The 15,635-nt window shown below is 45.5% G+C and overlaps 2 protein-coding genes across 2 annotated transcripts; both read right to left on the reverse strand.

The window, feature by feature from the left end:
* Positions 1-3,151: 3,151 nt before the first annotated feature.
* On the reverse strand, positions 3,152-7,102 carry LOC112878223 (probable serine protease EDA2). Its single transcript, XM_025942654.1, has 14 exons — positions 6,884-7,102; positions 6,622-6,747; positions 6,377-6,532; positions 6,092-6,274; positions 5,889-6,005; positions 5,755-5,805; positions 5,599-5,670; positions 5,032-5,137; positions 4,790-4,886; positions 4,434-4,528; positions 4,045-4,119; positions 3,857-3,940; positions 3,562-3,670; positions 3,152-3,487 (listed from the first exon to the last, which is right to left on the reverse strand). Exons 1-14 carry the CDS (start codon positions 7,040-7,042, stop codon positions 3,478-3,480), a joined length of 1,440 nt encoding a protein of 479 aa, XP_025798439.1. The 5' UTR covers positions 7,043-7,102; the 3' UTR covers positions 3,152-3,477.
* Positions 7,103-7,785: 683 nt separating this feature from the next.
* Positions 7,786-12,945, reverse strand: LOC112877353 (probable serine protease EDA2). Its single transcript, XM_025941648.1, has 14 exons — positions 12,556-12,945; positions 11,806-11,931; positions 11,497-11,652; positions 11,231-11,413; positions 11,016-11,132; positions 10,388-10,441; positions 10,236-10,307; positions 9,912-10,023; positions 9,675-9,771; positions 9,358-9,452; positions 8,823-8,897; positions 8,588-8,671; positions 8,320-8,418; positions 7,786-8,122 (listed from the first exon to the last, which is right to left on the reverse strand). Exons 1-14 carry the CDS (start codon positions 12,757-12,759, stop codon positions 8,070-8,072), a joined length of 1,527 nt encoding a protein of 508 aa, XP_025797433.1. The 5' UTR covers positions 12,760-12,945; the 3' UTR covers positions 7,786-8,069.
* Between the last annotated feature and the right edge of the window lie 2,690 nt (positions 12,946-15,635).

Consider the following 15,635-nt stretch of genomic DNA (forward strand, 5'->3'; position numbering starts at 1 on the left):
GTTTTGGTATTTGGATGATAAAATGCATATACATTTAATCTCGTTATCTAGCATGTGTGCAGGTGCTAAAGTTGAACAAGCAAAACATATGATGAAGTACGACCCCTCAAAAGAAAATGAAAAAGCGGTGGTTAAAATTTACTCGAAGAATAGACTTTTATTTTATTTTTTTAAGTATAGGAACCCCATGCTATCAAGAGGAAGGGACTTTGATCTGCAGATTTTTGACTTAGAACTAGTGCTCAAGAAAATCTATACAAATACTTGTGAGTCAAAAAACCACTTTGAAATGATATTCTTGATAGCGTCCCTGATGAGTCCGGAGACTCCAGGTCCGGAATGTCCGGACACAAAGTCCGGAGTATCTGGACATATACCCAGAGTCTCCGGATAATTGTTCACCGTTAATAGATTTCTCTGAGTTCGGAGTGTCCGGACTCCAGTGTCCGGAGTATCCGGACATTTGCTCGGAGTTTCCGGGCACCTCTTGTTCCAACGGCTAGTTTTTGGATTTGGGTTAAATACCCCACCATACCCTCAACAGTCGCAACTCTTGCTCATTTTCGTGCTGCACAGTTTGAAACACCTTGAAAGAGCCATCTCACACCCCTCCTCCATCTTTGAGTGATTTCCATTGGGGACTCAAGTGTGAGTGTTACAAGAGGAGAGATTTATGCTTAGTGAGCTGCCATTCAAATCTCTTGAGCACTAGGTCTTTGTCAAGCCGGTGATTGATGTTTGTTAGTCTTGGAGCTAAGTGCTCCTAGACGGCTAGATGTGCTTGTGAGTGCTCAACCGTATTGTAAGCTCCACAAGAAGTTTGTACTCGCCATCCTCTCGGAGGATTTCATAGTAAGTGATTTTGGGTTTGAGCGTCGGTCTCGCTCTTGGGGAGGAGCATAAGGGTTTTTGAGCACCGTCTCTTGAACTCTTCCTCAACGGAGACGTAGCTCCTTTATAAGTGAACTCTAGAAAATAAATCCTTGCCTCCTCCATGTCACCTTATTTTGAACTATTGGTTATTTTTTTGTGAGACTAATATTTTAGGGTTTGTGATCGATCTACTATTATACAAGTCTTTAGAGTAAGACAACTGGTGAGGAGCACTCCAAAGATACCACTAGCTCTTCTAAATTTACTCGATCTAACTTACAGCATCAGTATCTTTATTTTTGTGTAGATTATTTCATACCCGGACTCTCCAGACAATATCTTCGGAAACTCCGGACACAAGGTCCGGAGTATCCGGACATCTGTGTTACTAACAGTTTTCAAAGTGTTTTAAATTTCAGATTAACTTATTCACCCTCTAGGCATCTTGAGGTCCTTTTATATAGGTTGTTTTTTAGGTCCCATAATTAAATTTTTTTAAATAAATCCGATAATTAAATGTTACTAGATATGTTTGCGACTGTGAATTTGTTCCATGTGTATCCCTCCTCTCTTTGTTAATTGTATGCTATGTCATCTCATAATGCATTAAAACTTGCCTAATCATCTCACGAAGTAGAAAAACAATACATCCATATCTCCGAAAGTACATTGATAAACATTACTAATCTTATAGGTTATCTCATTATTATTTCATATAATATTTTTTTAGATATCGAGAAGAGAGGGAGGTGAGAGAATAAAAAGTTATTTCATGTAGTCACTTACTTCCGCCTAAAGAGGTCGAAAAAGACCTTCACACAAACCTGTGCTAAAGGAGGATTTTTCCGACGGCTTCATCCATAAATCACCTTGTGAAGCTGTTTTCAGTTTACACTGAGGAGGAGAAGCCGGAAATTGTAGCTTCGCCTAGCTTCTCCCGCAGGCTCATATTTCACCAAATAATTTTAAAAATAGCTTCAGTTTTACCAGATAGGCTGCTTCACGAGCGTTTTAGAAGAAGCTGAGGCTATGCCAAAAAGAGTATTTAGCCGTGTTTGGCAGGTTTGTAATTTTATTCACTAGTAATTAGTTTCCGGTTGCAATTTGTGCACAAGAATACAACTCTATTTTCTTTCCCCACTAAAATATCCGTTTGGGTAAATACTCCGTAAAACACCGGCAGCGGCACCGCCGCGATCGACATGTCCACCATTCACGCATCCGCGCGCTCATCATCGGTGCATCTCGGGCTCTCGGCCTTCTCGCTCACACCGTGAATTCAGTAACAAGTCTGACAACCAGGCCAAGCACTCTACATAAATAAACCAAAGCAAGCAAGCTGGAATCCTATGCATTACCGCTTCCTTTTGTGCGCAATTTTATCCCCAATCCATTCAGTTTCTGGACTAAAATTGTTCCAAGCGATAAAATAGGACGGCCCCAATCCATTCAATTTCTGAACTGAAACTGCTCCAAGCGATGAAACAGGGCGGTGAGCAGCATCGAGCAGGCAGAGCAGACCAGCGGTCGGGCTTGTCGACGCCGGCGAGGAAGAGAAGTGCGGGCGGGGACAGGGGCAGCGGGCGAGCGTATGGGCGCGGGCGCGGGGAGCAGCGAACGGCGGTGGCGGCGGCGGCGCGTGGGGCGAGCGGATGGCTGTGCAACTCGAGTCAATCGCACGGAATAGGGACGACGGGAGGACGCTCCCGATAATTATCGTTTTCTTTTCCAGACGTCCTCACACAATTATTCTTTTACACCGGTATTAGACCAAACCGTCTGTAATTTTAGTTTGCTAACCACTAATCCAAACAGACTTCTAACCTAACCGGTGGAAAATAATTAGGGAGTGTAATTTACCAGTGTTTTAGCTCTAAAACCTCTCATACAAACGGGCGCAAAAATTCTACCACTTTTATATGTATTGTAATTGTCATGCAACTCATAACATCTATGCACAATGAAGAGAAGAGATTGTACAGTTTAAAAATGTTGGACAATGCATGGGATCGTAGACGGCACTAAAATTCTTGGGCTAACAGAGTACGGACGACACGTTCACTCGGTCCTATACATTCAAATACCACGATGTAAAGCAGAGTTTATTCGCCTGGGGTCAGAAGGTGAACGCTTGGCAGGCAATGCAATCCAACGAGACCCTTGTGGTTGTGGTCGATTCTCTGGTCCCTCCTATTCGTCCGAACTATTACCTCTGTCTTACAATATAATAATTTTTAACTTGATCAAGATTAAATATTTTTATCTTTGACCAATACTATCTTCAAAAATAATTATTCTTAAATAGAAAAAATTTACATATTATGATAGTAATATCATTTCTATGCTGTCAATCTTTATAACTTTTTTACCATCCATGATCAAAGTTTAAAAAGTTTGACTCGAATTTTTTTTTAAATAGCTATATTCTGGGCCGGAGACGGTAGTTGTTTTCCGGTCACCGAAAGGGCTATCCATCACCTATCTGCAATTCTGCATCCGTAACTGCGGGTAGCCGTAGCTGCGCATGTCGTCCGACGCGCGAGACTACTCAAGGATCTGCAAATCTCTCCGTTTACTCTTTCCGAATGGGTCAGCAACTCGTGGTTACCACTCCCTGCGTCAGTAGAAAAAGAGCCAAACGGGATCAGAATTCAGAAGTTGTCAGGTAGGGGTGAATGAGATCCATACCCTGACGCTGATGGTTTTTGGCACTGCGATAGCCAAAGATCAATGTACTTGGCGATCTGCTGTCTCACCGTATTGACTGCTGCGGGAGATGAGCAGTTTGAAGAGTCCCCTGAACAGTGCGAAACACGTGAGAACTCTCATCTGAATCCGGTGATAGATCAAATGGTTAAATGGAAAAAAAACATAAAAACAACTCTGCAAAAGAGCCACTAGTCACTAGAAGAAATATCAAGATCAGTACATTGCAGTGTAATCGTAGATAGCTTTACAGAGCACTAATTATTTTTCAACGTACCTTGGATCCTGAAAGGACTTTGAGGACACCCCCTCAAATCAGTGCCATGTCCGCAATTGCTGCATTTCATTAAGTACGAAGGCACTGCATGTGTTGTTGAACTTCTATTAGCACATAAAGGCAAATACATTCAGATCTGTGTGAATATTGCTACGAAATAAAACAACAAAGAATGTTGCAAGACTAACTGTCTTTCGATGATTTCTGCTTGGAGGCATGGCGCCATGGATCTTGAGAGCCGTTTGTAAACACAATTTTAGAAGCTGCACATATTTCACGGAGCATCAGAGGAAAAACAAGGAGATGGAACGTTGCAGTGGCGGAGCCAGGCCCCGTGCTGCCTGTGCTGCAGCCCGGATCCTGGGCTTAAAATACAATGGTAAATCAGATTAAAAAAGTAGGTAACATGTTAAACTAGTACGAAGATAGATATTGGTTAGCTATTCAGCCTGGGGCTTAGCTTGTTTCTAGCTCCGCCCCTGGAACGTTGGCAAGCACACAACCAGCTTGGGGTCAGTTCGCTACCATGCCAGAAACATTCAACAGAAATTTAAAGGTATCTAACTAGAAGACAAACCAGCAATTCTTGTGCCTCCATAATACAAGTTCGTCATGGACACATCTGGATAAAAACCTTCCCCAAAAACATTTCTGCATAGATCCAAATGGTACCTGGCGGTACAGAAAGAGGAACAAGCATAAATGTTGTATACGAACATGATCCTAAAATGTAAGAAAGATATAAACGTGTCCATTAGCAGATGGCAGAGAGTACTTGATACGCTGGCACTACTTAAATCCCATACATTATGAGGCAGACATGTAACAATAAAGTTATTGTAAAGACAATTTAGAGATCAGAACATGTTCCTGGAGAGGTACAAAAGTTAGATAAATTACAACACACAGAAGAAAACATATAGGAATTATTACTTTGTGTTAATCCTTGCAGAACGAACACTATCAGTTTTGGGTGCCACTTGAAAGTAGGCAACCTCACTGCAAACTTGGAACCACCAGAGGCGAGAACCTAATAGAAATTGTAATGTGGATAAGTACTTTAGCTATGTATATTTCAATGCCAACACGAGATGTCATGGTGTATCATTCCAAAGCTGATGCCAGCACATTTTCTGATTTTTTTTCTAAAAGTAAATATGTAATGAATCATTTACTAGAATCGTCGGGAGTTGTTTTCTTCAGGTACTCCTGATCATATGAAGATACTGGTGTCTCCATTTCTTTGACATAAAAGACTTTCACAATTTGGGCAAATGTTTCCTGCAAAACCAGTACGTAGAAGTTCAAAAAAGCTTGAAAGTGTCTCAATTTCTTTAACGAAATAATCTTTTACAGACTGAGAATATGTTTCCAGCAAAACCAGAACATGAAAGTTCAAAAGCTTGAAACTCACACGCACATTTACACAAAATTTGCTACAATAGTGAAAGGGGTCATTTAAGAAGCCTAGAACAGTACAAAGGATAAGTGAAAATAGAAGAAGACACATACTAATTAAATGAGAGAAATAACAAATAGATTTTCCATAACAGGTCACGATTTAAGTCTGCTATTTGGTTATCTTCTTAACAAATAGATATGTCAGGTGTGCTTGAATGGAAAAGATCGATATTGGTAGTGTATTTCTTTGCTCTCCCTGAGCAAGATTTTACGGATGCCTAAGAAGTCCTACTAATAACGGAAACATATAGGTATGACTCCAGAAGTAAATGGACATGTACCACCAAGTTTTTCCCATTCTTCTTTGCATTTACTAGAGGAGTGCACACGGCATCAGGGTGCCCATATTGGAACTGCAAAATAGCACCGGCTTTTGATCAATAACCACAAAAGATGCTTTTAATCAACAGAACTATGAAAAGTTGTCCTGTTCATACTGCTTCTGCTGCGGCATCTGCCAGTAAGTAGAGGAAGTCGTCATTTTTCAACTGCGTGTAAAGAAAGCAAATCAACAGTGAGTTGGAAGTACATGAAGACACTGGCTCCTGAGTCATTGAACACAAGGGTTTACCGTCTGCGCCCCAAATAAGGTCTTCACCAAACGGCTGTCTGACAGAAGCTGTTGCTCAACAAGTCTGGTCGTTTCTTGAAGGGCAGCTTTGCACTCAGGGCCAGCGGACTCTCCAACCTACAAACGGAGATCTGAATCAGGTAAAAGTAGACGGACCAGACAGAATTAGTGTGTGCCGTCTCCTTCTATGCCGTACTACCAACCTGCCTATCAAAGTCGGTGTAGTTGTACACCGCTCGAACCACCCCTGAGCTCGCAAGGCTCCCACATGTCAGGTGGGGGAACTTGAGCCTGAACCAGGCGCTGAGGGCGCCGGAGTAGGAGACCCCGATGACGAACCAAGGATTGTCAAATCCCGTGCGGTTGTACCTAGCATTCAAGGATTCCTACACGAAGAGAAAATGGCATAATTTCAGTTTCAGGACAAGAAACAGTAACTTCATGAATTTCTGAAGTACAACATTCAGCCAACACGACGGCAGCCCAACCTGGTAGTACTCGCGGAAGACGGCGAGGTCGAACAGGGCCTGCTTCGACGACAGGAACCTCAGGTTCTCGGTGGCCAGCCGCTTGAACGGGGAGCTCTTGCCGTAGTACCGGTGCTCCGGCGTCACCACCGCCGCGCCGAACTTCTTGGCGAGTACCTGAGCAAAACGTACGAGCCCAGGCGCAATCGTTCAGCACGCGCTGTGCGATGTGCGTGGCGGTGCGAAGAGGGCGCGACGCGACTCACGGCGAGGTAGTCGTTCGGGATGCCGCCGCAGGCGGACTCGCCGCAGATGCGCAGGAAGATCGGCCCGCCGGGGGCGCGGTGGTAGTCGAGGAACTCGAAGTAGCGCTGCTTGAACCGCCGGTGGTCCTGCGAGCCGTGGCCGCCGGCATGAGCGACGGCGCTCGAGTAAGAGACATCCTTTCACCCCAGATACACATTACGGGTGCGTGCGATTCCGGGAATGTTTCGTAGGTCCCATGATTGGATAGTGGGGTTGACTTACGGTGGGGGAGAAGTGGTCGAGGCGCTGGTTCATCCACCGCTCGTCCTTGGTCAGGTACCTGCTGCCAGCGGCGGCGGCGGCGGGCGGCCCGGCCTCGGCGATGCGCGCGAGGAGGAAGGCGAAGAGAAGGGAGACGAGGCGAGCGCGAGACCCCATCATCGTCTCCCACTCTCCAGCTGAAGATTCCCTTCCGTTCCGGTGGTGGTTATTACAGGACCCCGTGGACTGGGCTTTGCGCTGCGTGGCAGGAACGACGCTCCGACAGCGGCCTGACGAAGCCACGAATGCGCATGTGACAAATTGGCTCGAACTGCGCGAACCAGCAGAATGGTCACCGAAAAGTCGTAAAAAAAAGGCTAGAAATTGATGTGTCAGTTTTCGGCGTCGATGCTGCTGTACCAGATCTTGTTCATCAATACCGGATCTTTGTTCGTTCCTTCCTGTTCCCCAGCTCAAGACGAATGCTTGCTGCGTTTTCTGGAAATTTGGTGTTCCGAATGATTTACGGTGTTCCGAATGATTTAATAGTAAGGATGTAAATGGCTATGGCTATCTAATAGTATTTTTGATCAACTAATTAATTATGAGGATCAGCTAATTAATTACGATGGCATGCCAGTCTAATTCATTTCTTCTTGCGCGGAATGCCATTCTAGCTTATTTTATCAACTTTTTAGATTGACCAAATGATTTAAAATATATATAAATTGCATCCCTTACTATAAATATATATAATTTGCATCCCTCCCTCCCTAGCAAGGGATCATATCCGATACCAGTACCGGAGCGTTCATGGCACTTGAATAAGAGGTGCCAAGCTGCCAATCACTACATCACCTTGAATAAGAGGTTTCAAGGTTTCTTCACAAAGCTACGTCCAAGAAGAGGAAACATTACAATCATTTCACATGCTGAAGGGTATGCGCCAGATGTATATTAACGAACTTGTTAGTACGCAGTTCGTTCACATTTACATATCCTGGTAATGTCTGTACAGGTCAACGCATCCGAGCCTGAACTCGGCAGGCATCCCAAGAAGCTGAGAGCCGCCTGTTTTATTTATTTGCCGCCAGCGGATTATACATCAGCCTCTACTGTTTACGCGAAAGATATACTGCAATACTGCAAAAACACAACCATATTTGCCTTGGCCTTGCAACATACGCCTATAGCTCGCACAGATTTATCAGATACTAGCTATGCTCCATCTGCTTCCCAGCGATGGCTCCTTGTCATGCCCTGAAAATGCAGATAGAGATGCAATGTTTTAGGCCAAAATTGAACGAGGATTGAATTGGAGGTAGCCCAGCTAGTCACCAGTCCTTCCATAACGCAAAAGCTCAGAGGGAATGTTAGAGACATTAGACAGAAAATATCGAGTATAATTAGGAACCACAATAGTTCAGTGGCAGGAGAGCCAGATAGACCAAACTAACCTTGTTCTTGGCATTCCGATAACCACAGGTCAATGTGATCGACAATCTGCTTTCTTACTTTGTTGAGAGCTTCTGGAGATGAGCACTTGGATGAATCACCTGGTGGGCATAGAATAGACAGCTCAAATTTGGAGGTCACTTGCATATTAAACAAGCTACGGACCTAATCTTAACCATTGATGACTCAATGAAAGCAGAAATTGTATAAAGAAATCCACCCGTCCTCTGTGCTACTACGCTCAAGCAAAAACTGGAATGATGGATCTACCTTCAATATTTGAAGGAGCCTGAGGGCATCCAGAGAGATCACTGCAATGTCCACAGTTCTTGCACTCAATTAAGTATGATGGCACTGCAGGCATAGCAAAACTTTCATAAGCATACCAATAGCATCCCGAAAAAGAAAATGTTTACCACTTCTTATATTGGAACAAAGATAGTGTGTGTGTGTGTATGAAACAGGGAATGGTGACAAAATGACATATGGAGCTAAAAATGCTCACATTCTTCTGATGATTTGTGCTTAGAAGCATGGCGCCAAGGGTCTTGAGATCCATTTGCAAAAACAATTTTAGAACCTGCAGCCAAGTGATTTATTAATTCCAAATACATGAATATTTTTTTGACCAACCGATACACTACTACAGAAGTCGCACCATAAATCTAAATAATTGTGCTCAGACCATTGCACACAATTGGATATCCACAATATCAATTAAGAGATCATTACTATCGGAGAGTTTCTAGTGTGGAAAAAATAGGGACTATTAGCACTGCAGATATGAGGCTACTCAACTCTTTAGTTGATCCTTTACTAATGTTCACTGATCCTGACCTCACAATATCGATGTGTTAATGCCCTCTGAGAGTAATATCTTGTAATAATAAATAGGTAGTGCAAACCTCAAAAAAGAAGTCATGCTAAATCCTCATAAGTTTTTTACCTTTTCCAAGCAAGAGATGACTCAAATTTTCAGGGTAAAGGAAAGCAAAATGGCATAAAGCTAATAAGTCATGGTAATAGCTCAAAGGCCATACCTGCAATTCTTGTGCCTCCATAGTATAAGTTTGTCATGAAGACATCAGGGTAGACTCCTTCCCCAAAAACATTTCTGCACAAGTCCAAATGGTACCTAGAAACAAAGCAACCACAAGGACGCAAATGAATACAACGTCTATAGATGCCATATGACAGAAGATCCTAGCCGCTAGACTGAGAGTCTGAGACAGATTTCAACATCATAAAGTTGATGGTGGAAGTGCTTATTTTCATATTGTAATAGTGCAGATTTGTAGTAGGAATAAGATACTCGGTAGAAACAAAAGGTGTGACTGAGTAAAGTATCTCTACTAACCTTGTGTCAATCTTTGGGGATCGGACACTATCATTTTTTGGTGCCACCTGGAAAAATGCAACCTCACTGCAAACTTGGTACCACCAAAGTCTATATGCTAAGGAAAATCAAGTCAAATGCATAGTTAATTAACATTAAGCAATGTTTAGATAACATTAAAAATAGCCTCCCACAGTTCCATTCTAAACTATTAAAGCGTGATATTTGGTAACATTGAATACCGGGGCTAGCACTTACAGGATTCAGCAACAGCAGGAGTTGTGTTCTTTAAATACTGTTGATCATATGATGCTACAGATGCCCCAAATTTTCCAATGTAATAATCTTTCACGTAACTAGCAAATGTTTCCTGCATGATAACAGTTGTTAGAGCATGCTAGATTTATGAGAAAGTTAGGTAGCACAACTGAAATAAGAATCAAGGTTCAAAAGGAATTATCATGTGCTTACTAATAACAAATATTTTTAGAGAAGGGAAATTTTGGCAACTTAGTCACCAGATATTGATTCTTGAAAAATGTTACCCTTCATATCCTACTTTCAAATAATGGTACTACTTACCACCAAATCTGTCCCGTTCTTCTTTGCTTCAATTAGCGGGGAGCACAAGGCATCAGGATTGCCATATTGGAACTGCAAATGATATCAGATCTCAATACTGCAATTGCTTTCAACAAACAATGAGGTCAAAAATAGATGTACATAGAGCATACCGCAATAGCAGCAGCATCTGCCAGTAAGTAGAGGAAGTCACCGTCATTTTCCAACTGCAAGTATATAAAATAAATGCATGAACCTTATGCAACAAATCCAAGGAGCTAAATCAAGAATCATAAAATAACCTGCAAGCAGTCATTGGCAACACACTTAGAAGTTTAAGCATGATTTTCAGATGCATATATGAGAAACAATAAGGAAAAGCTTAGGCCACAGAGAAGTATTGGTAGTACAGGTAAGTTGGACACGTCAGAAAAGGAGATGTCTTCATAGCCTTGCATGAGCATATAATTCTTCTATGTGACTGTTAACTGGTTGCCAGTAACAGCAGTGTGGAGATACTTGGCTCCAATACGTTATATGATATGATGTCTAAAGAAGAAAAGAAGTGAAGGAGATATTGCTATCTATATTGAAAAATGCAGACTATTTTCAGCAGCACCACTATATGTCTCTTTCAAATTAGCATTGTCCTCTTCAAGCATACCCAAACCATCGACATAATATGTAAGATCATTCAGTGACAGCACATATGAAATTTAAAAAGATGAAGTAATTGCAAACAAGAAGGATTGAAAAGTTGCCAAAGCTAAGGAGATACACTTCATGTCACAGATGGATTACCTTTGCTGCTCCAAACAACTGCTTAACTGAGTTGCGGCCACACTGAAGCTGTCCGTCAACAAGTCTTGTTACTTCTTGAAGTGCTTCCTTGCATTCAGGACCAGCAGAGTCCCCAATCTACAGAGATGTAAATCATATACAGAAGTAGAACTTTAGGTGCAGATTAAAGCGTTGTAACTTTTAATGCATAAATCAGGACCTGCTCCTTCACTAACCTGTTTGTCAAAATCGGTAAAGTTGTAAACAGCAAGAACAACTCCTGAGCTTGCTAGACTTCCACATGTCAAGTGAGGAAACTTCAATCTGAACCAAGCACTGAGTGCTCCAGCATATGACCCTCCAAAAACAAACCAAGAACTGTCTGCCCCAGAGCGGTTATACTTGGAATTTAAGGTTTCCTTCAAATGACAGAAAGAAAATATCAGAACAAGTGGGTGCACACATTTGGGCACTGACAGATAATATGACCACATATGCAGACCTGATAATATTGGCGGAAAACAGCAAGATCAAATAAAGCCTGCTTTGATGACAAGAACCGTAGATTTTCTGTCGTCAGACTGTTAAAAGGAGAACTCCTTCCATAGTATCGATGCTCAGGAGAAACAATTGCAGCACCAAATTTCTTTGCCATCACCTAATTAGACAATCCATCCAGATGTATGTTATCTAACAGCTGGAGTATGCAGATGTAAGCCTAGAGTAAATACAAATCATGTCTGGAGTATGCAGTATAGAATGTCCAATAATTTAACTCAAAGATGTGTCATTGTATGCTCATCAAACTCACAGCTAAGTAGTCATTGCTAATTCCATTGCATGAGGCTTCTCCACAGATTTTTAGGAAGATCGGCCCATTTGGAGCTCGGTAGTAGTCAAGAAATTCATAGTAACGCTGTTTGAATTGCCGATGGTCCTGCACATAAGAAATCACATAAATTCCTGGTCCATGCCATGGATACAGCAAACTACACCTGTGTTTTCTTCTGGGTAAAATACATCTCAGATAAAAATACAAGGTTACAATCAAAGTTTCACAACATGCAGCATTGTGACTCGAAACTGGATCAGATGAGAAATAAGGAAGTACCAATAACCCCATGCTTTGCAGCAGATTAGAGTCTCCCAGAAACTAATGTTTATAGTGGATACAAATGCAAGATAGGTTAAAATGTGGGCTAAAATTTAATATATGTAGCAACTCCACCTGTGCAAAAAATTTCACAGATCAGAGACCCCACATCTGCTTTTTAAAAAAGCAGAAAATAGGTAACATTGGGTATCTGCTCCCAACACTCATCGATTAATATATTGCTCTGTGAGAAATCATGTAGAGGAAGAGCCATTGGTTGTTCTTCACTCAGGATCGAGGTAACATGACGTGCACGTGAACTAGGAAGATTTTGGGTTTGGCATCTTCAATTTGCAAAAGTAAGTGCTCTAGTTCAAAGTTGTACACCCAATTCCCAACAGTCCCAACGACAGAAGGCTCCTCAACATAAGTTCGAAGAGAACGCATCGATCCGCAGTGGATACATACCGTGGGGTTGAAGTGGTCGAGGGTTTGGTTCATCCACCGCTCGTCCCGCGTCAGGTAACGGCTGGCGCCGCCGAGGAAGCCCTCCTCCCCTACCCCGGCGGACGGCGGCGGGAGCCAGAAACTGACGGACTCGCCGCCTCGCGCGAGCATGAGGAGGAGGAGGGCGGCCGCCGCGGTCGCCGCGCGGGCGGAGCCGGACCCCATCGCCGGCGCTTCCGTCTCGCTGCACGCCGCGCCCGGTGGTGGGATGCTGGGATGGATGGGAAAGGATCAATGGAAGTGGAGTGGACTTGCGTTTGGAGCTTTCGATGCAAGGCAAGCAAAGCAAACGCGAAGAGGCGTTGAGCGAAGCGTACACGTTTTTTTTTCTTTTTTTGGCGAGGAAATGTGCACGTATTTTTTTTTTTTGAGAGGAAATGTGCACGTCGTATTTGTGTGGGGCGTTTCGTGACCCGCGTGGTAGGTAACGTAGACGGATAGTATTGGGCCGCACGTTCAAGAGACTCTCCCGCTTTGGGGTTGGGGTGGGCTTAGCCGAGGAAAATGTGGTGGGCTGGGGCTGGGTCAGATAAATGGACCGCATGCGATGGCATGGGGGCCGTTCCTGGGCTCGAGGAGTTCGTTCGTCAGTCTAGGCTTTGTGTCAGTTTCTTGCGTCATCTTTTTTTTTCTCTTTGAATTTTCGGGCTCCGTTACGTTTGCAATCTAAAATGGTTGCAGTTTTTCTCATGATTTAATGGCTCATACCTCATATGACTACGATGCGGAAGACACGTTTTTCACCTTTGTAAAGCAGCGTCGTTTTTTTTACGCATTTTGCAGACATCGGCCAGAATCGCCTTCATCCCGTACAAAAACCAAACACGTTCTATCAAAGAAAAGAAACACGAACGCCCCTTAGAAAATAGTATTCCACAAATCAACGGTTCGACACTTCCAAGAAGCACAAAAAAAGAAGCCAGAAGCAACGATGTCCTGTTACTTCAACACTGAGAAACGCCAGGCATCACGCGGGCGCTAGACGCTTGCGGTCAAATTTGAAAAGGCGCCTGGAGACACGAGCCGGCGATCGAGCCCGCCATTGCTGCCGCGGCGGGGGTGCTGCTGCCAAGCGCGTACGTGCGCTCAGGCCCGCGCAGCGCAACGGACAAGAACGACGCCGACGAGGCGGGGCGGGGCCGCGCGCGAGGGACCAGACCAGGCCGCGCCACCCAGCAGACGGGCGAGCGCGGCAGGAGTAGGTGACCGGTGTTTCGGTTGGTAGCTGCTAGTTCTACATGCGACAACCCCCGATATTCCCAGCTTCCCCGGCGGCCGGCGCCCTCTCCTGTGCTCGTCAGCCATCGCCTCGCCGGCCCGCCGGCGTCTCGGCGCTCGCGCACGCGCCGCGGCAGAAGACGCCGAGGGGAGCCGGTGGCCCGGTCCTCCTCCCGCCCCTGTCGCCCGGTTGGTGTCTCCTTCCAGATACGGCAGGTCGGCAGGGATGGTCGTGTAGCAGGTTGTACGAGTTGCCTAACCTCTCGGAGGCGCCTGCTGGAGCCCTGGATGACGGGACGGGAGGAGTGTTAGGTGCGGCTTGGTCGACGCGACGGTCATCAGAGCGCGGCTGCAGCGAGGGGTGGTCGTTGTGTGTTGAACGAGCTGATCTCTGCGGTGATCCGGCGAGGTCATTGGTGCCTTGTGCAGCTGTGACGGATCATATTCATACGAGCCGTGCCTAACTTCATATCTGATTCGACAGATCCTGCCTTCCCGGGAAGAGAAACGGAACAAGCTCACTCTGGTACCGATGGATGCGGCACAGGGGCAGTGCATGGAATCTCTACAGTTCCGGCGTGCTAGCAGCCGGCGAGGTTCTTAGTCATTACTCGTGCACACCTCCGAACGGCGGCAGGAAGTGTACACGTCGACGGTCGACGGGTCGTTTTCAGGCTGCGGCGTCAGAGAGAAGTCTCTGAACCGGTTCACGGTTTACTGCAGGATACAGCACATGACAAAAACGCAAGCCGCCACGGCCACCCTCAATGGTGTGGCTGGCGATCGACGGCGACTGCTGCCTGCGCGCGCAGGTGCAGAGACACAGGAGCTCACCACACGAATAATCCTTCATCGCATCCACCCTGGGCGCCCTGAACCACGCGCCTTTCGGTTTCAGCGAAGCGTATCGGACGAGCGCAACGGGCGATGGCAGCAGTTGCGTGGCACAGATTGCCAAGCTTGGCCCGTGCTGCCGTGCGCCGGTGCGCGAGCGCCGACGAGACCACGAGCGCGCAGCGCTTCGTGTTCGTGGGCACGCTGCTCCTTCCCGCCGCGCCAAAAGCACGCACCAAACCGTTGCGCCCCGCCTGCCTCCCCTGCTGCGCGCGCCGGCGCTGAGACGCGGCACTACCGGCCAACGCCTGCCTGCCGATTCCGAGGACACCCTCACAGGCCACTGTCCCCTTCGCTCCCAGCCTCAGGCGGTCGCCAGGCCTCGGCTGCCGGTGCCGGCCTCCTTTTGCAGGGAGCAGCAGCGCCGCGTTCGCACCAAAAGAAACCACGAGCAGGTAGGGAGCAGGGGCCGTGCGTGATGCGTGGCACACTGCCCTGATGCCAGTGAGCAAGCAGCGTGTTGTGTTTGCGTAGGCCTCCGTGCTCGTCGCTGCTGCCTGCTGCGAGCTAAGCTCCGGGGAGACGGGGACAAGGGCGGTTGATGTTTCCTCGGTTCGTGAGGCGATTACAGTCTTGCGGAAGCTCGTTGCTTAGACTAATCACAACGGGGGTTTTATATTCCTGTTTCCAAGAATACCACATCAGGTTGGGGGATGAATGAAACAGTATACCTCAATAGAGAGTTTTATTTTACTGTTTCCAAAGCTAACCAGTGTAATTAAATGCTAGTTGATCTAGTGGTACATGGAATCCCCCATAAAATAACGGCGGTCACAGTGGTCGTTTCACGCCATTTCCAACATCTTGGAACGAGTTAGCAGAGTGTCATGGGGATGAAACTGGTTCCTTCTCTTCCCTCGTTAAATCAGTGCCACATCATCAGAAATGCTGATGTATCATGGTAATTAATGCCATGAAACTCGCCATGA

The sequence above is a fragment of the Panicum hallii genome, chromosome 9, assembly GCF_002211085.1.
Source record: "Panicum hallii strain FIL2 chromosome 9, PHallii_v3.1, whole genome shotgun sequence".
NCBI lineage: Eukaryota > Viridiplantae > Streptophyta > Magnoliopsida > Poales > Poaceae > Panicum > Panicum hallii.